Genomic DNA, 24,868 nt, shown 5'->3' with positions numbered 1-24,868 from the left:
GAGTCCAGCAAAGTAAACAGTGTGGGAAGAAATAGCCAGGGAATTGTTATGGCTAGGCTTGTATAGGCCCTAGGGCTGATAGCCTAGTACCAACCTATGAACTTATGAACCTATGTGATAGGCTCTCCTTACCCTTTACATTTTGTTTAAGCCAGATTTCAGTTAGGTTCAACATGGACTGGGATTCTGTTCCATACAATCATTGGTCTGATAAGATAAGATGTCAGGAAAATGGAGAGCAGTCCACACATAGACCTCTGGTAGTTTGTTTCTAATGTTTCTGAGGTTAATGCTAACAAACAAAGATTTAGTCCTCACTTTTTGGAGAACAGAAAAGATTTTCAAAAACATATCTGGCCTTTCAGTAGAGTGCTGTAGTGGAAAATATAGAACAGCAGCAACTGAAGTAAAAATATTGGGTGTGTGTGATTGGATCCGTCACTTTACCTTACTGATAATGTGCATAAGACATTAATTACACAGCATTTCAAATAGTATGTCTAAAATGTTAAAAGACAATGGCCAGATCATTTCTTAGAAAAGGCATACTTATCTTTATTTTGGAATATGCTCAATTCTAGTGCCAGCAGCCATCTCAAATCTGTGTGTGGAAAAACTCCAAACAGCATTAAAGTATTTCATTTTATAAACCGTTATATGAAAAAAATATCACTGTTGCACACTCCAGAAAGCAAGCAGGTTTCCTGTTATTTATTGACATATACTCAGTGTCTGTATTCATATTCATAAACTCCAGCACAATGAACTCTGTGCACCTTTAACAAGGATGGCAGAGCTTAATGCTAGCACCAGGATGCCTCAGTTAAGCAGTTCATCCAAGAGTCATCTTGACACTCATGAGTGTACCCCTTTAAGATGCACAAGTACTTTCTCCATCTTTGGCCCAAGGTATAGCAATGCTTTTGCATTATAACCATTAACCTAGCATCACCAAATGTACTACCAACTTGAAGTCCATTTTACTTAATTAAACAGTGTACCATTGTATGATTTGCATCAGAGAGTTACATATGCAGTTTAGAAATGCTCCTGGAACTATTTTTTTCATCTAATAAAGGTCTATAGAATTATTATAATATGGTGTGTATCCTGACATATTCTCAAAGCAGAATATTCATTACTATGCCTCAGGTGTTAGTATAGTCAATTCTTTCAGGTGAATTTTGAACATGGTGAATATAGCATTAGAACTGCTGTGAACATTAAGTTAATATGTATAGTTATGAAGTTATACAATCAGAATTTTTAACAAGTTAGAATATATTCATTCATCCAGTAGACTTAAGTGCTGTACTTTCTCTGCACACCTTTACATTGTGTACTCATTGTATGTATTATAAGAATATTGCATGCCTTTGATAACTGTTGTGACAAGGCCAGGGCAGAAATGAGCACTTGCAATCTAGCCCACCCACTTGCAAAGCAAGTAAGTGAGTGAGTAAGTAAATAAATAAGTAAATAGAGTGTCTCCAAATAAAAATACATAGATGCTATTGCCACTTTCTCCTACATTTTGAACAATGAGTAAACTGTAGTATGGATTAATGTAAAAGTTTGGACAACTGAGCAAAACAAAAATCATGTATTTAACATTTTAAAGGTTTCCTAAATATTCACTAGTTAAGCAATATCCATGACTGGGTGTGGGTAAATCAGGATTTACCCACTATTAGTGTGGTTTGATCACAAGGTTGTAGCCAGAGTGATTAAACAAAGCCAACTGTGGGTAAATCCTGATATACCCACACACAGAGGAGTGGATTATTGCTATTGTGTAATGACATTATTTAAGAAAGAAATCATTTATATTTCTTAAATAATGCCTTTGTATAATGGCACTTCAGTCTGCTTGTGGGTTGTCTAATTTAGGCGGAGGCACTGTGCATGAATCTGGGACTTGCAATCCCACACTTGCACACCACATCAGTGTAGTGCAGGAAAAGCAGCAGAATCAAGGTTACCATTTTTTCAGTTTAAAAAAGAATGAGGTTTTAATAGGGGCAGAGCAGAAACATGAGGAAAATTAGGTATGCTTCTGTTTCTGTCATTTTGCACAACGTACCTGATTTTTATCATATTTTGCTATGTTCCCCAGCATATACCAATAGAAAGTCTATGGTACTTCAATGGGTTGACTTTTTCTATTGATATATGCTCGATTTACATTGGCAAGTTGATTGAGCTGTCCAATCAGCATGCATATTTTGGAATATTAATGGCCTCTTATTGTATAATATGATTTATTAACCTGAAATAGAATTGCATAATATAAAGTAAAATAATATTATGGAACCATCTGCCCCCTGCCCTCTTTAGTATGTATTATTAACTTCATGTTCTTGAGCACTTTATAGGAAGTGTAGTGACATCTTTCCCATTTAAAAACAAATGTATAATTATCAAGCTATTTACAGTTTTCTGAGGTATGCAAGCTGCACCTTGTGTAACAGCTGAGATGCTATAGCAGCTGCCTTGGTGGTCAAGAGTTCTAAACCAGAGCATGCTCACATTTCTCTCTGTGACTGGGGAGTTGGGAAAGCATGTCCACGATGCAAATTCTATTCTCATTCTGTAGTAGGAACTAGAGATTAGACACAGTTATTGCTAATTCGGTGGTCAGTATTTTTTGTTGGTTATGTAACTTTATAAGTGGGTGGTAGCCCTAACAAAAGATCCATTGCAGCATGGTCACCCCTTGATTGCATATGGGCATGCAGAAGAGGAAACTTCACAGTTAAAGGTAAAACTTTTGACTTCTGCAACAGATGAGGTCACTTTTTCTGAAATTCTCACCATAAGGGGAACAAAGGGGTCTTAAGCTATTATTCCTGGAGCAAGGAGTGGGCTGATAGAGTACTCGGGGGGGGGGTATTTAGACTTAGAGGTCAGGTTCAAAAACAAGAACCTACAGTTGCTAAATTCTGATGGACTGAACACAGAATGCTTCATGGAATAAATGTCTTTCTGAAAGTTATAATAAGCCAATGTTTCTGCTTTCAGTAACACTAATAACAGTGCTTGTATCTTGGTAAATGGGATATTAAGTAATTTGATTTTCATTTTTTTCCTAAGGAAACTGTGATGCAACAGATTTTACAAGTGATACAGAAGTATCAGAAAGAGAAAACGGTGGTGAAGAATTTGTTTCGAGACTACATTCAAACAACGGAACAAAGGGCGAACAGCAAGACATAAGAATCTCTATAATGACAGAGCAGCGCTTGAAGCATTACACTATACCTCACAGAGGCCATGCATTCCAACAACCCAGTTTTTCTGAACATCATGGAACAAAACTCAGAGATGACCGAACTTTAGAGATCACAAGGACACAATTGCAAGCTATTAAAAACATCAAGGAGGTACGTTCAAAATTTTGTGCCAAGCAAAATAGTATTTATTATTTAGTTAAGGTCATGTCTGAGCCAAAAATGAAGTGTTTATGTGCTAAAAAAGGAAACAGATAAACATATCAATCTTGCCAGTTTGTAACCAGCTTGGGTTAACAATATGCTTCATACAATGTTTTTCATGATTATTTTACTTTTTCAAAAACAGGACATACCACTTATTTGATTCACTAGTAGTTGTATCTCGATATGTTTAAATGAAGGCATTAAATTATTTGCTTAATTTTGTTTATGTTACACTTTTTCAGTTTGATGTGTTAGTGTTTCAATGTGAAAATTATTCCCTCACAATCATCTATTCCTTACCTTCTCAATTTCTTCCTCAAATAATGAAGTTTACACCCTTTTTCTCAGATGAATTGATTTGGAAGTTCATTCTTTATTTGTGTTTATTTCATGTGCTTTCATAACAGCTGCTATGGACTATCGTCTAGTTTACTCATATTATAAATGCAGCAAAGAACACTATTAAGGAAAAAAAAGGCCTACTTTCCTGAATTTTAACCTATTATTACAGAAACCACATAGTTTTGCTGAAAGTTTAACCAGTTTCAATTAGTCCATCCACAGGAATCAGTATATGCTTTCTCTTAATTATAATGTTTGCATTGTTGCTTACATTGTTTTAGAAAAATATAGTCATTGATGACATCTGTGGACTGGTTAGTCCATCTTGTTAGCATGAATCTGTACCTGTTAGATGAACACAATCTCCTGCTTGGTCCCTTCATAAGAAATTACTTACATTAAAAGTGCTCTCCACAATTTAGGATCATATTACTGCTTCAGGAAAGCTCTTTCAAAAATGTTGCCATTCTAAAAAAATAGTCATAGCCTATTATATCATGGGTTTTAGTTTTATTCATACTTTTCCACTGATATGATTTAAGCATGGTATTATGATTTGTTTGCCTCAGATGTTGTCATGGTCCCCCTAGATTCATCTGTAGTCTTTATATAGTTAACAGAACAAAGCCTGTACAAAATGCATTATTTTAACCATATGGGGTCTAACATCTAAAGGCCTTCTATTCTGATAAAAATTATCCTCTTTTTGACCCTCTGCTAAATATTTTAAAAGGTCAGTGTTCTGATTTGTTTAATCCATAAAGGTCAGTGCTTATGATCTTATCTCATGAAATTATGATCTTCTAGTTTCATGCAGCTAAAGACAGTTTGTATGATTCATGATTATGATGTTTTGACTGAGATTCCAGAACAGCTGCAGCCTGCTCTCAGTATAAGTATTTTTTTGAACAACAATGCATTGAGCACATCTATAATTTTAACTTATATTCCAAACCCAAGGACATAGCCAATACATTAACAGATGCATTTAGTGTTAACCTTGCCCCATCTATCCATATAGTTATTCCCAGCATTTCTGAAAATTTGGGTTCCTTTCAAATCACTTTGGAACAAATTACAAAATCCTTGTCAGAGGCAAAAATAACACTTTCATGGGACTAGAAAACATACCAGGTCACCTTGGCCAAATCTTCCCCTAGTCAGGCCTCCCCTAAAAAGTATCCAATGGCCTTGTGGGACTAACCTAATTAATAGATCATAAATAAATACATACATACATATATAATCACACTCACGAGCATAATGATGTTTATTTATATGTCATGACTCTTTCCCCTACCTAACTCCCAACATACAAATATATAAGGCTGGTACAGTCAAAACTGTCAATCAGTGCATACTTCTGATATTCTGAATGCAAGCATAAATTCCCCAGTATCACCATCAGGCATGCCATTCCTGATTTTACTAGACTGACATTCGGGATTTGTCAAATAATCAAATATTCTATTAATTGTTTTGTTAGGCATATTGTGGGCTTGCATTTGCTTTGTCATCTGTGGGAATAGCTGGACAGCTGACCTTTCTGGCTAATTAATAGGTAATGCCATTGTAGTCTGTCTTTGGAGAACTACTAGAACAGGCTGCTACTTCATCCACCCAGTTTCACTTGCATTTGTAAAACCACTGACCTATGAGTTGTCAACCCTGTATGGTAATTTAGCATAAAAAACTATCACACTCTTTCTGTTTTACTCCTAGTAATGATCACTATAGTTAGGAGAGCAAAACTAATGGATCACACAAGAGAAGGTTCAGTGAAGACTATGCCTAGAAGAACACCAATATGGCTCAGAATATCCAACAAGGAGCAAACAGGACAATTCAGCACTGTTTGGAAGTGCCACTATATCTTCACAGAGGAGTATGAGGCAGTGTAGGACAACACTGATTGGCAAGCCCCCAAGAGGACATAGCCAAATAAGTGAAAACAGCTGAGCAGGAGGGCTTTAACTATTCCTGACATCAGGAGACTAAAGCAACAGACTAGCAAAAGGAACAGATGAAACAGGAGTTGGTGCAGATATGAAAGTAGTTAGACTGGTCTTATTACCAAAAATATGTGTTAAGAAGCAGATCCAGATACAAATTTTCATTATTTAACCATATTAATAAATGTTCAGAGAGCACGAGTCACACTTCACAATATTGTTATTTCAACTACAGGATACCAAAGGTTCCATAGCACAGCATCAGAAGCTGTGGGCTTAGGTAGTCTAATTCACTTCAGTGCCATTGGGGAAGAAGAAGAAGAAGAAGAAGGAGCAAGTCAAGAATTTAATAAGGGCAAGACTGGGGTGGCAACAGAAAAGCAGACTGAACAGTAGTAGTAGGTAAGGCAGGCTAAAGAAGGGGCAGTAGTGAAATGAAGGTATAGGAAGGAAGCAGAGTGATGTCGAAGAAAGGAGATGTAGGGGAAAGGGGAGGGAGATATTCAGCATGTAGTGCAATGTATAGAAGAGGTAGTTTTTGTGAAGATGAGGATGTGGGGTTTGTAGATTAGGGGAATTCTACGGAAGGATTCTAAAACTAGAAAAACAGTTGTTTGGATAATCAGGTTGTAACAATGAAAGGATTAAAATAAGGTGGAATAGCAAGAGCAGATAGGACAGTGTGGGAAATAATAATAATCATAAATGTATAGACACTACTTTCCTACTGCTGTCTGCCATCTATGCTCCACCTGTTTTTACTAACTTTTAAGTCACACTGTTGAATAAACTAGAGCATATCACTATAAAACATCAGCATTTCCCACCAACCTGCACTTCAAATGACACTACTATATGGCTCCCAAAGAGCTAAACTGGTTAGAACTCCCACACTACCTAGCACACACCCAACTCATAGTAGTACACACACTTCTCCATAAGCTCCAAAACTGCCCATCCCTAAATAACACCATTCAACTGTACTCCCCAAATGTAGCTTTATGTTCTGGCAATAAACTGTATCGCAATATCACCAAAGCATACAGTTGTGCAGGAGACTACCTGTATTCCACTAATACTGCCAAAGCCTGGAACCATGTCCCATTAACACTGAAATCAATCCAAGAGCCCTTCCAAAAACTAATTAAAGTTACATTTGATGGACAAATGGCTCAGCTCCTACATTCCCACAGGCTAGCTCTGTAACTGCCGTCTATATTTTTACTTCAGACTGGTCTCACCACTACTTTAATGCTGTGCACATAGCTACAACATACCAACCTACTCCCAATCCCAGATATTTTTCACCTTTTACTCTCTTCTAATGTGACTTTAACTCTTACATAGCTCTTCCTAAACTCTACTGACTGCTCCCACCCACCCCCAGAACTCTACAAGTACCACCTCTCTTACTACCACTATCCCTACACAGGGGGAATTTGTATGTATTTCATCATGTAATCATTAAAGCATTAGCCTAACAGTAAAAAGATGGTCATAAAAGACTCAAAAATACTTATATATGTGCCAAAAATATGTGCTAAAAGTGTAGTGATGCAAAACAGCAAAGAAGTAGTACCATTTTGCAAAAATTTGGGGAAGAAGGTAGCTGATTTGGATGTTTTGCCTGTACAGATAACCCCCACTATTAATTCAAATATTGGCTCAGAGGTCAGTAAGAATTAGGGGACAGAGACAGTGGCAGAATGAGGCAAACTCCATGGGCTGTCAAGCTGTTGAATATGAAAAGGTCCCACTGTAAAAACATATTAAGACTAATACAAATTCAAACTACAACAAAAAGAGAAAATAGAAATACTCCTCAGTGAAAGCAGAACTAAGTAAAACATGGCATTTTTTATTTTTACAAAATAATGAGTAAATGCTAAAGAATAGAACTATGTATAAGGAAATAGAAGAAGGATAATAGGATCATGGGAAATGCAAAGCAATTGAGTCACAAGACCATTTAGACCCAGCCAATACCCATTATCATGCAACCCCCCCTTCTCAAAAATGGCAAAGCAGGTTTGTGCCAGAGTAAATTTATTAGTACCCATCCAATCATCCCGGTCTGGTTTAATTTGAAGAATGCAAAGGTGTCACTTTGCTCAGTTTGCAGGAAAAGTCTGTTCCAGTGGTTGGGGTAGGGCATTTCAGTATTTTTTATTTATGTGCTGGTGGAGATTTAAGTCCTTAGTTCTGGTATTAGTGCTGCAATCTGACTTTTTGAAGATTCAGGAGATTACAGAAGATGGGATTCATAATGGTGTAGAATGCAGGGCATGGATCATCCTGAGAGCCCATTTGAAACTGAGAAAAGGGCTGGTGCTTCAAGCCTTATTGGTTCTGCTAACTAGAAGGATTTTCTGACTGATGTTGCTACGTAATCGTCTAATGACAGACCTCTTACTACATTATCATTTTGAGTGGGGAATTAGCTATACTATACATTTAGGGAGAATATTGTTTATCAAATGTGAAAATAATGCATTTTTTCGTATTTAATTTTAGCCTATTTTCCATACAATACTTGTTTACAAAAGTTAGCTCTTGCTTTAAAGAATGGCTATTGAGGGAGATTTCAAAATAATTCCCAGTTTGCAGTCATCTGCAAACTTATTTGGCCAGAGGTTATGATTCAAGATTGGAAAAATAGATGATGAAAAGGCAGAGTCCCAGTACTGAACCTGTCACCTTCTTGCATTCTGAGAAGCCTTCTTGCATTCCAAGAAGCCTTCTTCCATCTTAAGTATGGGAGTTCTATACTTGAGCCAGTAGGCAATACAACTCACCATATATGTATCTATTTTTAATTTACTAAGCTTATTAATGACACCAGCATAGGCACTGGTTAGGGTACAGATGGAGTACTGAGTGCACACATTTATCATGAGGACCATTGCTGCAGGCCATTAACAAAATGTCTGGAATTAGCCAAAGGTGGATATCAGTCTTCTGCCCAGATATGTAAACTACATAGATATCTGAGGATTACCCTCCACACTAAAACAAACAGAAACCCATTCATAAAGAAGATCATAACCCACACCGTCTCCATTTGTTTTTAACACTGAAGTAAATGTTCTGTTCTGCTTAACTACTTCTCTAGTCACATCCCTGGCAGATCTGAAACTTACAAAGCAACTTTTCTTATTATTCTGTTAAAATATTTGTTTACTGATACTCATATAGTTATTTCTCAGCCAAATGTGTCTATTATTTTCAGGTATTTTTGGTCTAATGACATCACTTATAGTATTATAGTTTGTATTAATGTTTAGGGAAGGCTGTGATGCTGAATTATGAGAGCATTCTGTGACATTTAGTAAAACTAATCCTCAAAAAGGACACAGACATCTTGAGGCCTTTGATGAACACCATACATTCCTGGTTTTGGGAGAAGGGAATATCTGCTTCTCTCTCAGTGAAAGAATCCACTCAAAACCTGAAGGAAATAATGGCCATAGAGTGTAGAGTACCAGCTTTTAACTCAGTTTTAAAGCAAGAGTTTTGTCACATTGTTAAGACAAAACCACAGTGATATATCTTATCAACAAAAAAGGAGGAACTCCTTCCTTCCTTCCCCTATATATACTAAACATAACAATCTGGGATGAGGCATCCAAACTCAGTGTACAGGTCCAGTCAGACAACAGATCTCATTGGTAAAAATACCAGGAAGATCACAACTCTGCATAACTGGACAGTGCAACCTTTGATGACATCATAAAAATGTGGCTACTCAAAGAGAAACCTTCTAGCATCCTCAGTGAATCACAAGCTCTCCATCTTTTTTGACAAGCTGCTATAATTAGGTACACATTCAATAAATGCATTTTCACAATTGGGTAGAGACAGGGACTTGTATATGCCTTCTAAATAATATCTCTCATCTCACATAGTTATTTTTTTTAATTTATTAATTTAATACCCAGGTAAATAGACCAATGTGCCCTTTTCAGTCATGACACGAACCAAAACCGACATAAAAATTGAGTTAAGAGTAAACAATATATTGGTTACATGACTACGTCTACACTGAAAATGCATAGAATCAAACAAAAACAACAAATGGTTGGGATAAGAAAGAAGAAACAAACATATGAACTATTGGAGGAGTCTTAGACAATATGCAAAGGCAGTAAATTGTAAATTCTTATTAAAAGAAGAGGTATGGATGAGTCAGTCATCTTACAGGCTGTGATATGAAGCAGAGACATACGCTTATAGTTCCAAAACTGAGGAAATCAGGTGGCCACTATTGATATCAAAGATTGCTCAGATTCTGCTGACAAAGCAAGAAGTTGAAACAAAGCTAAGAGTAAGAACTCAACAGACTTTTCAAAAGAAGCAAGTACCTTGAAGGTTACTCCAGATACAACAGGCTGGTACTCTAGTTTACTAGAAAGTGAGGAAACTACAAAGGTAATTTAATCTCAGCAGCAATTCATACTAAAAAAAAACAACTTTGGACGCTCTAACCCTGTTGCAGAATATATCACTGAGTGAGCCCCAACAGCTCTTCAGTACACGCTATCACAAGGAGAGTCACTTTATCCAACAATCATTACGTTTTTAAGGTGCTTACATAAGAATGACATACTGTGCACTATCCAAGTACCCAAGAAGCTAATATGGATGAAGAAGACACTGTCAATTTCTAGGGATTTTCTCAATGATGTATAGAAAAGTAGAGCAACATGTAAAACATTGTATGGACATTTATTTACTGCATCACTGAAATTCAGGGTTATCTATCTTTCATTTCTGCAGGTCCTGCATGGCTCTAACTATTGATGCTGAAGACACTATATATAAATATGGGTCCATTTCAAAATACTGACTTTCAAAATCCCTAAACTCAAAATACTGAGACCAAAATCTCTAAAGCTCAAAATACTGAAAACTCAAAATACTGAAAGTCAAAATATTGAAAAAAAAACACAGTACAGCAACACAACTATATGGCAGCAGAACTACATACAAAAACATATTACTCCTTTGCAAGTATAGGTAGGGGGCAAGCCCCCCTGCCCCCCCATGTGGGGGGCTGTGCCACCCACACCCCCTGCTAGTTAAATATATATCAACTCCGAGATTGCACTTCACTACACTAAAGTGCAATATCGGAGTCAATATATTTAATTAGCAGGGGGTGTGGGGGGTGAAGCCCCTCTGCTTATACTTGGAGAAAAGTAATATGGTTTGTGTTTTATTTGTTTCAGTATGTACTTGTGCTGGAATATAATAAGTGTTGGTATCCTGTGTGTTTTCAGTATTTTGAGCTTTAGAGATTTTGGTCTCAGTATTCTGAGTTTAGAGATTTTGAAAGTCAGCATTTTGAAGTGGACCCATATAAATATATATATATATGTGTGTATGTATGGGATCCATACTTATGCATGAATGGTAATTTCACCAAAAGTGAAAGCGCCGATCATACATTCGTGAAAGTGCTTTTCACTGAAAAAGCACTTTTGCAAAAGTATGATAAAAATAGGGGAAATCAGCAGGGGAAGGCTGTTGCTGAGATTGGAGTACAGTGTGGATAAGGGAATATTCCCTTTTCCCCACTGTATGAGAATATAAAAGTAGGGGTGATGTGGGGGGTGCAGACCCCACATGGGGGGGTGCAGGGGGGCTTCCCCCCCTGCGTAAATGTTAAGTTATGTGTGGTTTTTATTTTTTTGTTTATTGTAGGGACTTTACCGAAAGTGCTTTTTCAGTTAAAATCGCTTTTGCTAAAGTTTGTTCGGTAGATGTGGATTTGGACTATTGAACTTTTGTTCAATAGTGCAAGATCCATATATATATATATATATATATATATAAACGGATTTCGGCTTTTCCCGGTGAGGGGTCACCACAGCGGAACTCCGGTCCGCTAATGTTTGGCAGTGAATTTTTGCGGTGTCGAGTTGCCAGCCCGGCGCCCAGCCTTCAAAGAAGGCACACCCACACATGCACGCCCCTACCTGCATGTCTTTAAATTCACACAACCACAGGGAGGGCATGCAGACTCCGCACAGAAGGTGCTCCAGTCAAGAATCGAACCGGAAAACCTCTTGCTGTGAGGTGACAACGCTAAGTGCAGCATCACCGCAGCCTATATATATATATATATATATATATATATATATTTATATTTATTTATTTTTTATATATATATATATATATATATATATATATATATATATATATATTTATTTATTTATATTTATTTTTATATATATATATATATATATGTGTGTGTGTGTGTGTGTGTGTATTTTTATATATATATATATATATATATATATATATATATATATATATATATATATATATATATATATATATTTATGCACATATATATGTATGGCTGAGTACTACTTTGATTGGATGACAGCCTGTAGGCATGCCCTGTTTCAAAACAACTATTTCACTTGACTATGAGCTGCTGTTGGAGAGCTAGTAAATATTTTGTAACTGTGCGTCTGCGCTCATGTCAGGTTTAGCAGATGCCCTATAAGGGAATTAATATTGTTGCCTACGTGTCTGCTGTTCTACTCTGCTTTATCATTCACCGCTCCCTTCTTCAGTGACCTGTATGGAGGTAAAGAATGTTTTACCCATGGTGTTATATTTATGTATGAGCAGGGTGCAAGAGGATTAAAGTACTCATTGAAATGAGCAGCATAACTTTTCATGAGCAAATATTACAGTTAATGTTGACCAGTAAGATTTGTAGGGTAATGGAGTGTACATAGGTGACCCCAGCCACCTCTTTACCTTTTCATCCTCTCTGTTTGCAAATAGTGTTCCCTGCCCTGATGGGTACAAATTTTCATCAACATTTTCATTACCCGCCATCTGATCTTTTCCTGATCTGTCATTATATTGTGCTTTGAAACGTGCTGATGCTATGAATGTATGACTTGCATCTTAATCTCCTCTATTTTCACATTAGTTTACCCATGAAAACAGAGGGAAAACTCTGTTTATTGAAACAATTTGAGTAACTGCCAATATCTCTATCATTATATCTTTGAAGGTAATATATTATTACCTTCTGTACAAACACGTCTCAGATAGACAAAGCCAAATACAATTAAAATAACTGTGACCTTGTCTCCAATTATAAAGAATAATAAATCTTAGTATATTAAAACTAGTGATGCAATTGCACACTAACTATTGCTTTGATCTGTTGAAGGCATTCGACAGACTGATGAAGTTTTATACACATGAAGTTTCAAACAAGTACATAACTATGACCTTCTGATTACAGCTATTGACTTGGTTAAAAGATTCCTAAGCATCTTGTCATTTATTGTCCAAATTAGTTACATGCTGTCCATCTCATCCTTGAACCATATGTCTGATTACCAGGGGAATGTTTTCATAAAATGATTTAGCAACTATGTGGAGTTTAATTTTCCCAAAAAGGGCATAACAGCCAAGCCAAGCCTTACACATGACTCATATCTTTAGTGAGAATATTGGGTAAGTATTCCAATGGTTTAGCACTCATTATTGTAAAGCTTGGGGAATGTATAAGTAATGTTGGTTGGTACCTATGTAAGATCTCTGAAAAAACATTATACCCATACAGACTTCCTTAGTCTAACAGTAAGCACATCTTTACATCTGAAATGGTAATTCAGATCATCACATACTCTCCTGTGATACTGCAATAATAAATACCCAGTTGGATGGCCAGTTAAGAAAACACACTGGGCCTACCCACTGCTCACAAATGAAGCTAGACTTGAAGTCAGGAGAAGCAAAATGAGGAGGGCGTGGCTTAGCATGAGCCTTGAGTAGCGCACTTTCACTCAGCTCTGCCTTATCATATCTTTCATGACAGGAATTTTTAATTATAACTAACTAAAAAAATATTTTTTATCTATCTAGTTTCTTTTCATAGTCTAGTTAGTATTAAAATATGGTTTAATTATTTTCAACTTTTCCTGTCAAAATACAAGAGACAAGTTTCTGACATCTGACTACAACATGAGCTTTACTAAAACTTCTCACCAGGACTCAGCATTAAACAAAGAGTTTCAAACTATTTTAACTACTATACAGGAACTGTCAACAAAAATTGACAGAATGGACATGAAGATTGATAATTTTAAGGAAACTACTTTGCAACAAATGGAGACAATTCATCTGGACCTTAAACAACAGAAGAAACAAATTACTGGTTTTGAAACTTCCTTAAATGACATGGATAGTAGAATACAACAAAATGAACATAACTTGGAATTTCTTCTAAAACAGATTACCTTGCTTTTAACAAAAATAAGGTTCCTATTAGATGACCAAAGATGCATTCTATCGAATGCATCTTGGTCGAACTTAAAACAACAGAAAGGCAAAAAAGCTGAGCGGCTTTTAAGCAAATTCTTTCCCAAGGAAAGAATTCGCTTGGCCGCTTCCATTACTTTTCAATTTTTTTTAATTCTTTCAATTTTTTTCTTTTTCTTTTTTTTTTTTTTTTGGAACAGCGATTTTTTTTTTTCCCTTGGAAAATTAAAATTGCTGTTCTGAGCTTTTGAGATTGTAAGCTTTTGCTTACATGTGGTCAATTATTCATCGTTCACTTTTTTAAGCATTCACTGATTATAATATAGATCCCAAAAATAGATGATCTAGAAAATAGATCTTGAAGAAATAGAAGAATTGAAGAATCTTTGGGCTACCAAACAACCTGGAAGAAAATAATTTGGAGAAGTTTTTAACTTCATGGCTACCTGAAATTTTACAGCTACCTGAAGCGTTTTCTTTTGGTATAGAAAGAGCCCACAGGTCCTTGTCTTCCCCTAAAAATACCAAAAGCATTTCTACTAAATCAGTCATAGTTAAATGTTTATCCACTCATGATAAAGAAATAGTTTTGAAGACAGCTTGGTCTAGGTAACCTATTAAATACAAAGACAACATCATTCATTTTGAAAATGATTATTCTTCATATGTTATATCAAAAAGGAAACAGTTCTTATTTGCTCAAAGAACTTAAAAAAAGTACAAATAAAATCTCATCTGCTATTCCCTGCAAGGCTGAAAAATCTTCCTTCAATATGGTCAGAAGATATTTGAAGAACTTGATGCAGCCATCAATTACATTAAATCTAATAAAATATTGGAAAAAATAGAATAGACTGGGCTAGTTCAAGTCTTAAAAGGATTGCTGAAAATGGTATTTGGAAAACAGTTGAACATAAGGAGAAACTTAAAAAATTTATTTTTTTTGCAATATGGACTTTTTATTTTCTTTTTACATACTTTTTTTCTTATGACCCAGAAGTCATGGAAATTGAAAATGATTCAATGGTTGAGTGTTGTTCTATTCTCTATTATACAGTGTTTTTAATTTGTGTTTACCTATTAACTAGTTATTTAGATTCATTTTAATAGCTATTAGCACTTTATATATACTATTTCCCTTTTACTAATGTTAGTTCTTTATATCTTAGATATTTTTAGGATATAATTTAGCATAACCCTTATATAAATATGCTTTAATAACATTCTATCTTGTCAAGGTTTAAGCGAGGGGAAGAGTGGGGAAGGGCGAGGGAAAGGAAACATAATATATAATAATAATCTTTAAGCCTTAGATTATTGCCCCATAATTGCTCAAGCTTTTGTATATATAGGCTGCCCAGGTTTATTATTATATTGTTTATAGATGTCGAGAAGTAATTTTTTGTTTTAATTACATGATTGGCATTCTGTTTGTTGTTTTATTTCTTTAAATATTAATACAGTGTTATTAGAACGTTTTTTTTTTTTTTAATGGAATACCCTGTGAGGTCTTTGATTGGTTTTGAGCTGCTATTTAATGCAGTCGACTATGTATCTTTATTTGTGTAGCAGGGAATTGCTTGCTTTTCCTTTTTTTGTGCCCTTGTGGTTTCTGCTGAATGTTTGGGCTGGATGGCTTTGTTTCATGTGTTTTTGGCTGGTATTGCATCTGTTTTGTTGACTTTGTTCATTGCTGGCTTTTGGTTTGTAGCAGACCCAAAAATTCAGGGATCCGAAGGTGTTTTTTTTTTTTTTTTTTCTTCTTTTCATTTTTTTCTCTTCTCTGGTACTTGATGAGGGCACTGATTGTTGCTGGAGTGTCTCAAGCAGCTCTTGAGCCTTTGTAAGCCTTGATTTGATGCCTGGAAGGCTTACATTTTCCTGCTGAAAAGATTGAAGCTGTTTTCCATGTTCAACTCTGTGATTTGACCACACGCATCTCTGATCATCTGCAAGAGCTGCATGATGTCACCGACGACTCGACAATCTTCTAAAAAAGGAAGGAACTGAATCATAAAGTATTTTTAGGACTTGTATAAGCACATTTTACTTTGAAAATATTTATATACTGTGGAGTAATTCAGAAGTGTATACAGTGTCAGATCCTGACACGGACAATACCATTTGGTACTTGTACATAAATAGAATAGAAGCCATGAAATATAACGGGTAGAGTTTATTTGTACTGTATTAGTGTTTGTTTTGTAGTCATTACAACAACAATGCTCTTTGGTGACTTCTTGTCTATTAGATTTAAACATATAGATACAGCGATCTTGCGATCTTGATAATAATTTTAGTATGTCCCAGTAAGTGTAGTACAGTTTGTAACTGTTCAGATGTGTGTACATTACTGTGTTAAATTGCCCTTCTAACTCTACTTAGTAGAGTGACACTCTGAATGAGTAACTTAGAGAAATGTATTAATTCATTTTCATTTATACTATAATTTTTAGAACTGTCTTGCAGACTTTACATGGGGATGCACTGAATGAGCAACTCAGAGCCATTTACTAGATGAGCTAACACTCATACTAGATATTTTAATAATATATAATTAGTACATAGAAAGCTGCATTTCATTGCCTATATTTAAACTTTATTCACTATACTGGTTTTGGGTTCTGTTTTATTACTTTGTCTTGAGGCATGATTGAAGCATTAGACAAGTTTATCTGCTCAGTTGTCAAAATAGAAAGTAAATGGTGCTTGTGTATTGTTGCGACCATACTGAATCTTACTGTGTTTAGTTATGTGTGAGATTCTCTCATACCCATGGCCATTTATTTGATGGTTTAAATGCTTTTGTGAAGTTCCATTATGTGCCATATAACCCTTTCATTTTGACCGTAAAACCGCACTGTTGCAGCAGTGTGCCTTGTCATTGAAAGCCTTAATTATGTTTGTGTGTAACGAAGCGCCCTAGTGGGAAGGTTAGATGAGAGTTCCACATTCATATTTGTAAACTGTCCAGATTAACATAGATGGACATATTTTTTACATCATTTATGTGGAGAAATATTTAAAATTGGTTGATATGTTTGAGGTTTTGATAAGATTTTTAGTGTTAGGAGGTTGTTTAGTTTGGGCACTCCCTGAGATGATTATAAAATACTGCTTCTAAAACAAAAGCACACCCTTGTGGAAAGTGGATAACTGTAACAACTTATATTATGTGTTTATACATAAATGTAATTTCTACTATATCTGTTTCTCACATAAGAATTCCATTCAATCTCATAGTGTTTTATATTCTTAGGGTTCATATATTTTTATATAACCTGTTCATTATGCTTTGTCAGTAGTGTGTGTATAAGCATGAGATGTTTATGGTGTTGTTTTGATAATAAACAGATACCAAATAAATTAATAAGTAAATAACTCTAACACTGGTTTAGGGGTTATGACATTCTTGAATAGATGCTGTCCTCAATTTATATCAAGAATCAGTATAGGACTTCATCCTGCCAGACATCCAATGTTATAGCTTCATAAAAGTACAGTATTTAGTGGTTCTTAATTTTTTTGTATTCATTGCTTTATGTTAATGACATGAAAATATTAGTAGTAAATATATTGGTGCAATTAATTCTATTAAGGGTACAGATATCTGATTAATTAATGGAATGATGATACCAACTTCTTCTAAATTCTGTGGCACGTTTAGAGTTTTGTTATTTTCAGCTGCCTTGTTTTTGTTTACCAGCTATATAAGGATAAGTAGTCAATAAATGTAACAAGGCATATTGCAAATACTACTCTCCAATTCATATTAAACTACTTTTTTTACTTCTATCTACTTTAAAATATTTAAGTCAGATCTGTAAACTAATTTGGCTTTTTCAACTACTTATGAGATGTGGATATTATTATGTACCCTGGTATATAAACAAAATCACACGTTAGGCAGATTTAAATTTGGCCTAATCTATATATTATATATTTTCAGTAATGTTTTAGTATATCTTTCTGCTGAATTGTATAGCATAACTTTTGGTTATATCTGATGACTCAAACTATAATAAGAAATATAGTTTCATCTCCTATACAGGTTTATCTCAAATCAATAGTGCTAATAACTATGATATTAATGTTTGTTATGTGATACATTCATGTATTGGGCAGACTACAGAAACTTTAGAACAGAGTAAAATGATAATTATAGTCATTCTTACAGCTTTATAGATTTATACAAAAACGTATCTTGTTGGTTATGATTTCACTAATTTAAATATAAATCTGGAAACTAGATGACAACAACTATAAACTTTAGATGCAAACATGTCACTAGATGCTTTTTTGAATTTTAGTCTATAATAGCATATTTACAGATTTGTAGGTTTATATATAGCCTTTTTAGGTATTGTAACAATTGCTTGACCTTTGACAATATTTAAGTTTGGGAAACTTTTTATACTACTTGAAAAAAAATTCCCTATAATTAAGTATCATATAGTATTGATCTTACATAGTTCCAACAAACATATTTGTTGTTTGCAGGAAAACATTATGCACTCTGTTTATATCCTTTTTCTGCTGACTTTAAATAATACTGGTGTTATTTGTTGTACCTAATTTTGATACTAAGCATTTAGTAATTGGGTTGAGAAGAGTGTCAGGAGTGATTTGTGACAGAGTACCAGTAAGAGTGACAGGGAAGGTCTACAAGAGGGTAGTGAGACCAGCTATGCTATGTGGGTTGGAGACAGTGGCACTGACAAACAGGCAGGAGTTAGAGCTGGATGTGGCAGAGCTAAAGATGTTAAGATTTGCACTGGGTGTGATGAGGGTGGACAGGATTAGGAATAAGTATATTAGAGGGTCAGCCCAGGTTGGAAGGTTTGGAGACAAAGCCAGAGAGGCAAGATTATGTTAGTTTGGACATGTGCTGAGGAGGGATGCTGAGTATATTAGGAAAAAGATGCTAAGGATGAAGCTACCAGGTAACAGGAAAAGAGGAAGGCCTAAGATAAGGTTTATGGATGTGGTTAGAGAGGACATGCAGGTGGTTAGTGTGACAAAGAAAGATGTAGAGGAAAGGAAGAAATGGAAACAAATGATCCACTGTGGCAACCCCTAACGGGAACAGCTGAAAGAAGATGATAATGATGATTTAGTAACTTTATAGCATCTTATTTATTTTTGTAAATTATTACTAGTCAACGTGTTTTATTAGTTAAATCTAACACAAGTGTATGATAAATTCTCCTTTTTTGCATAACTTTGACATGCATATCAATAAGCCATGTTTCTAACAGTGAAATAGTTCATATTTCAAGCAGAGAGTGATAGAAATGTGCTGCCAGTAGGAATGTTAATTTGAGTGATTAATGTCACTCAAATTAGGAGTTTATAACTCCAGGTGGGTTTTAAAGGGTTTTATTGTTAGATGTTTTTGTTATAATTCTTTGATAATCATTTTTCAGATGGTCACTAAAATGAGTATAATGGATAGTTATTTAAATATTTGTAATCTTAAACCATTTTTCTGCATATTATATTCTATAAATTGCTATATTCCCTTCTTTTTTTTAGTATCATCCCATAAACTAAAATTTAAGTTTTAATCAGCATGCATTTCAATCCAACAAATTTACATGACAGCACTTCACTAAATAAATATCTTCAATTACATAATTCACAATTATTTTTTCTCCAAGAAACTCATTTGATAGAAGATGACATTTCCAAATTAGAGTCTAAATCTTTCTCAGTTCTTGTTAGTTCTGAACATTCTCATAAAAAAGAGGTGTAGCAATATTGTGGAATAATAAACTACCACAACCTGAAATAATAGAAACATACAAAGATAATAAAGGTGTGGTAGCTTCTATTATCATACAATTTAATAATTTAATATATACTCTAATAAATATGTACTGGATTCCTGGCTTTGAACAGACTTCAGCACAGCAACATATTGATCATATTATCCTATTCTCTAAGGGTAGTTTTATTTTAGCTGGTGATTTTAATTGCATTTTTAGTAGTTCTAACTCTTCTTTTAAAAGTAAAAGAAAAGATTTGAGTTCAGCTAGACTACTAAAAGAGTTTTCCAATTCTTATTTATTAAAATACATTGATAATTATGCTGACCCAAAATCACTATTCTATACATTTTTTTCATATAGACACAACACATATTCAAGAATAGACAGAGTTTTTATTTCAAACAGTTTAACAGATTCTTAAAGTAATGTAAAATGTATTACATGTCCCTTCTCAGATCACAATTCTGTAACATTTGATGTATATATTTATACAAGAGCCAATGTTCAGATAAAACGAATCCCAGCTTATATCATTAAATTAAAGGATTTCAACACCTTCATATTAGAAGAAGTTCATAGTTTTTTTGAATTTAATGCCAACAGTAATACATCTGAAATTTTCATTTAGGATGCAATGAAGGCATACCTATATGGCAGAATAATTGATTGGTACAAGAAAAAAAGACTTTTATGGGATAAAGACTTAAAAGAGATACAAACAAAACTAGATATCTTGAATCTTGAGTTATCAAAAAATCCGCAAGGAAAATCTAAATTGGGTTAACTAAAAACCTTAAATAAGAAATATCTTGAGATTCTATAAATAATACCATGATTACTCTAGAGAAATATAAATTTATTAATTTTTCAATGAATCCCAGATCTTTGAATATTTTATCCAGTAAAGTAAAAAGATTGAATAAATTCAATCACATTAAAGAAATATATTCACCTCAGAAGAAAAAGTTAGTATCTGATTTGCATAACATAGTAACTGAATTCAGAGCATTTTTTTCTTAATTTAAACCAATCTACTGCATTAATCAACTCAAAGAAAGAAATTCAAGCCTTTATTAAAAAAAACTCTAAAAACAGATTAACAAATGAACAAATTAAATTACTTGATAGGCAAATTACTTTAAAAGACATTCAAGAACAAATTAATACTCTCAAACAAAATAAAGCACCTGGTAATTATGGCATTATTCCAGAAATTTACAAATTGCTACCAGATAAAGCACTAACTTTATTACTTTCAGTTTTTAATACTATACAAAATAAAAATGTTATCCCCCCTCATGGAAATATATGTTCATATTTCCTATCCTAAAGCCTGAAAAAGACCCTACAAAATATAATTCATATAGACCTATCTCATTACTAAACATAGACTATAAAATATTTATGTCTATATATATGCAAAGAGACTTAAGATATTTCTTCCCAGTTTAGTAGATGAAGACCAAACAGGTTTCATAATAAACAGAACAACTTATGATAATATTAAAAGAATAATAACCTTAATCGAGTCAACTAAAAATAACTTAACTATAGTTAGTTTAGATATAAATTGTTCTTTTGACACAGTTAATTGGGATTACTTATTTATTCTTTTACAAGAACTCAATTTTTCAAACAATTTTATAAATCTTATTATGCAGTTATATATAGGCTCTCAAGCATATATCAAAATTAGTTCTAATATTTCTCAGTACATACCTATTACTAAAGGAACTAAGCAAGGTTGTCCTTTATCCCCTCTTTTATTTATCTTAGTTATGGAGCCTTGGGCAAATTTGATTAGAGATAATAGTAATAATAGTAATACTAAAGGTTTTGATATAAGCCTTAATAAAACCTCAAAGATTCAAATATTTGCAGATGACATTTTGATTAACTTGGGTGGTAAAAACTCAACAATTCAAGAATTATTTAACAATATAGATTATTTCCAAAATAATTCAAGTCTTAAATTTAACCATAATAAAACACAAATCTTATCTGGTTCAAAGAAATTTAATATTCAGAATGAATTTGAAAAATATATACCACAATCCCAACAAATAAAATATTTAGGAATAATTATTGCCAATAGTTTAAAAGAAATTCAAAAATTGAACTTTGAAAAAAGTTTAACAGAAATAGATAACTTAATACATAAATGGCCTAAAATAAAATTTTCAATAGAGGAAAAATGATCAATTATAAAGATAATACTTCTACCAAAAAATCTATGCATAGTTCAATCTATGTCTATACCTCCATCTTATGCAATAATTAAAAAGTTTAGTACTATGATTAAAAATGTTCTATGGTATCCAATTAAACCTAGAATTTCTTTAACATATATGTATAGTTGGGATAATGGAGGCATTGCATTACCACAATTAGAAATTTACTCAAGCTCCTCAGTTATTAAGACAGTTTTCTATCTTATAGATAGTAAATATTCAGCTAAATGGAAAGACGTTATCCTATCTTCATCAAGAAATTTAAATAATAATAATGACCATTGTAAGCTAAAATTAATAAATAACACATTCATATGGAAATTAAAGGAATATTTTCCTTATGCTCTACCCAACTTTTTATATCAAATTATATTAATATGATTTTAAAATCTTTTAACAGTTTCATTTATAGATCCTATGAAAATTAGTTATTCCTTATTCCCCCATAGCATATACACAGGAGGTTATTTTCTCTACAAATATTCATAAAATGTCAATATTGGAGCATAAACATTTGATTTATTGGCATCAATTGGTAAAAAACAATGAATTGCAATCCATCAATACTTTATTGGGAGAAAATGACCTTGATTCATCATTATGGCTTGACCTACAAGAACCTAGAAATTATTTCAAAAATAATCTTGATTTAATACCTTCTTCAGTTAAAAATGTAACTCCCAAAGTCATTCAGTACCTGATTGTTGATATATATATATATATATATATATATATATATATATATATATATATAAAAAACTATTAAATCTGACTTAGATATATTACCTGATAATTATTGGAAATATTTCTCTGAAATTAATAACAGATAAGGATAAATCAAATTTTTTTCAGTCAGCAGGTAAAACAACTACATCACTTAAATGGAGAATGTTTACCTGAAGATTTTTCAATAGATATTCATCACTCCATAAAAAATAAACAAGATGTTTAAAGAACATACATTGTGTTGGAGATGTTTGGAGGTTCAGAATGCTGATTGGGCACATATTTTCTATGATTGTTCACATATGGAAAATTTTGGGGAAGATATCAATAATTTCTTGCAAGCAATATTCACTAATAACTTCCTACTTACAAAGTCATTAGTTTTATTTAACTCTCCAATTCCATCCTGTGTAAAATCAAATATTCACTTATCTGTTCTGTACTGTCCATAGCCAGGAAAGAAATCAATAGAAATTGGAAATCATCACACTCTCCTTCTTTTCAAAACTTTAAAGATCTTCTCCAGGAAATATGCAAATTAGAAACAATGACAATCAAGTCTAGATCTTCTAGGAATACAGCAATGTACAACCAATGGCTGAACATAATTCATTTATTAGAAAATCAATGCTTTGATGGTATTGGTCAGCTCTTATACATTTGTTCTAACTTGTTTTATTTGTATATAGTATAGTGAACATCTTTGTACATAGTTCATTGTCTTTTTTATCTTTTATATTAGAATTTTGTTTTTTATTTAATTCATTCATAAAATATGTTCGGTTCTATGTTAATAATTGCATGTTTCAGAAATGACTTTAATAAAACTTATTTTAAAAGGGAAAAAAGGAGAAACAAAGAGTTGCAGACCTTGTTCTACAGTATGCTGTATCTAGTTTGATAGAAATATCCTCAATAAATGCCAAATAAGCCTCAAATCATGCCAACTAAAGTGTCTGCATTCATTTTCAAACTCCTTGTACAAGAGGATTACTCTGTCTCACTTGTAAGGATTTAATGGGTGCCCATTGTTGACATAATGCTCTTATTAATTAGCCACATACTCACACATACTTAAACTCTCAGCTTGCTATTGTCGCAGTCTGACTTCCTGCCTATGATTTTTACCATGTCAGGGGTTCAGGCACCTAGGCAGAAAAGATATTTCCCTGTGGTACATTTGGTTGGGGATGTATGGCTGAAGTGACATTCGGCTGCAAAGAAGTATGGCTGTTGTGAATTCACTGTGGGTAAAGAGAATAATATTGTGTCATGCCCACAACTTCAGTAACCAAATGAACAGGAAAAAAATAATGTCCATGGCCGCCAGGGCAACATGAGACACCAGGCAGTATGGCTGGCATCAGCAGCAGACTAGCCATATATGTCAATGACAGTATAAATGCAGTGTACAATGGCCATTGCCTTTATAATTGGTGTGTGTGGGCCACTACCCCCTTCACAGTGTCAAGAGGACATTACCAAAACTATATACTGGAGGATAAATATGACAACAGTAGCATGCAAGATTTCCTTTGTGCTGTAGCACACTTCTACATGTTGTAGTTACATAAGCATGTACTGCATACTGAGTACAATACTCACTACTTCTTCTGCCCCCAAGCTCTTAGTCATTAAAGCTGGGAGACAGCATCTGTCTAAGCATTCAGTGGGCACAAGGCACAGAAACAAATGCCAAATGGGGTGTGTGCACAGACACATACACACACACACACACACACACACACACACACACACACACACACACACTCAGGATATAGGCATATTGCCAATCTGGAAGAATGGCAATTTACCTAAAAATGTCATTGGAATGTGGGAAGAACTAGAGTATCTGGCAGAAACCTATGCAGACATAGCCTATGGGTGTTTTTTTTCTGGCTATACTACTCAGACAAGCTCCTCGTGGTCCTGCAGAGTGGTCCTAGCTACAGAGAACTCAGAAAAGCGACTACTTTCTGGATTTAAGTATCTTTGCTATTTTTTTACTTGAAATACCTTCTGCATTATTTAATATCTGCACTTAAAAGTTACATTTTAGTCGAATTTGATCGAAAGTTTGTTGTTTGTTTGTTTAATTTAACTGTTGAGGCTGC

General features: G+C 33.9%; 1 protein-coding gene across 1 annotated transcript in view; it reads left to right on the top strand.

Moving 5' to 3' along the window:
• LOC122813289 (FRAS1-related extracellular matrix protein 1-like) overlaps window positions 1-24,868 on the top strand; it is a 1,751,891-nt gene that overhangs the window by 1,577,953 nt on the left and 149,070 nt on the right. Inside the window, exon 31 of the mRNA XM_044085535.1 lies at window positions 3,094-3,383. Coding sequence (XP_043941470.1) covers window positions 3,094-3,383 — 290 coding nt within the window. The remainder of the gene's footprint in view (window positions 1-3,093; window positions 3,384-24,868) is intronic.

Source organism: Protopterus annectens, chromosome 10.part0 (assembly GCF_019279795.1).
Source record: "Protopterus annectens isolate FY-2018-M chromosome 10.part0, PAN1.0, whole genome shotgun sequence".
Lineage (NCBI taxonomy): Eukaryota > Metazoa > Chordata > Ceratodontiformes > Protopteridae > Protopterus > Protopterus annectens.
Note: the sequence above shows the minus strand (reverse complement) of the source record. Positions and strands in the feature narration are given on the sequence as shown.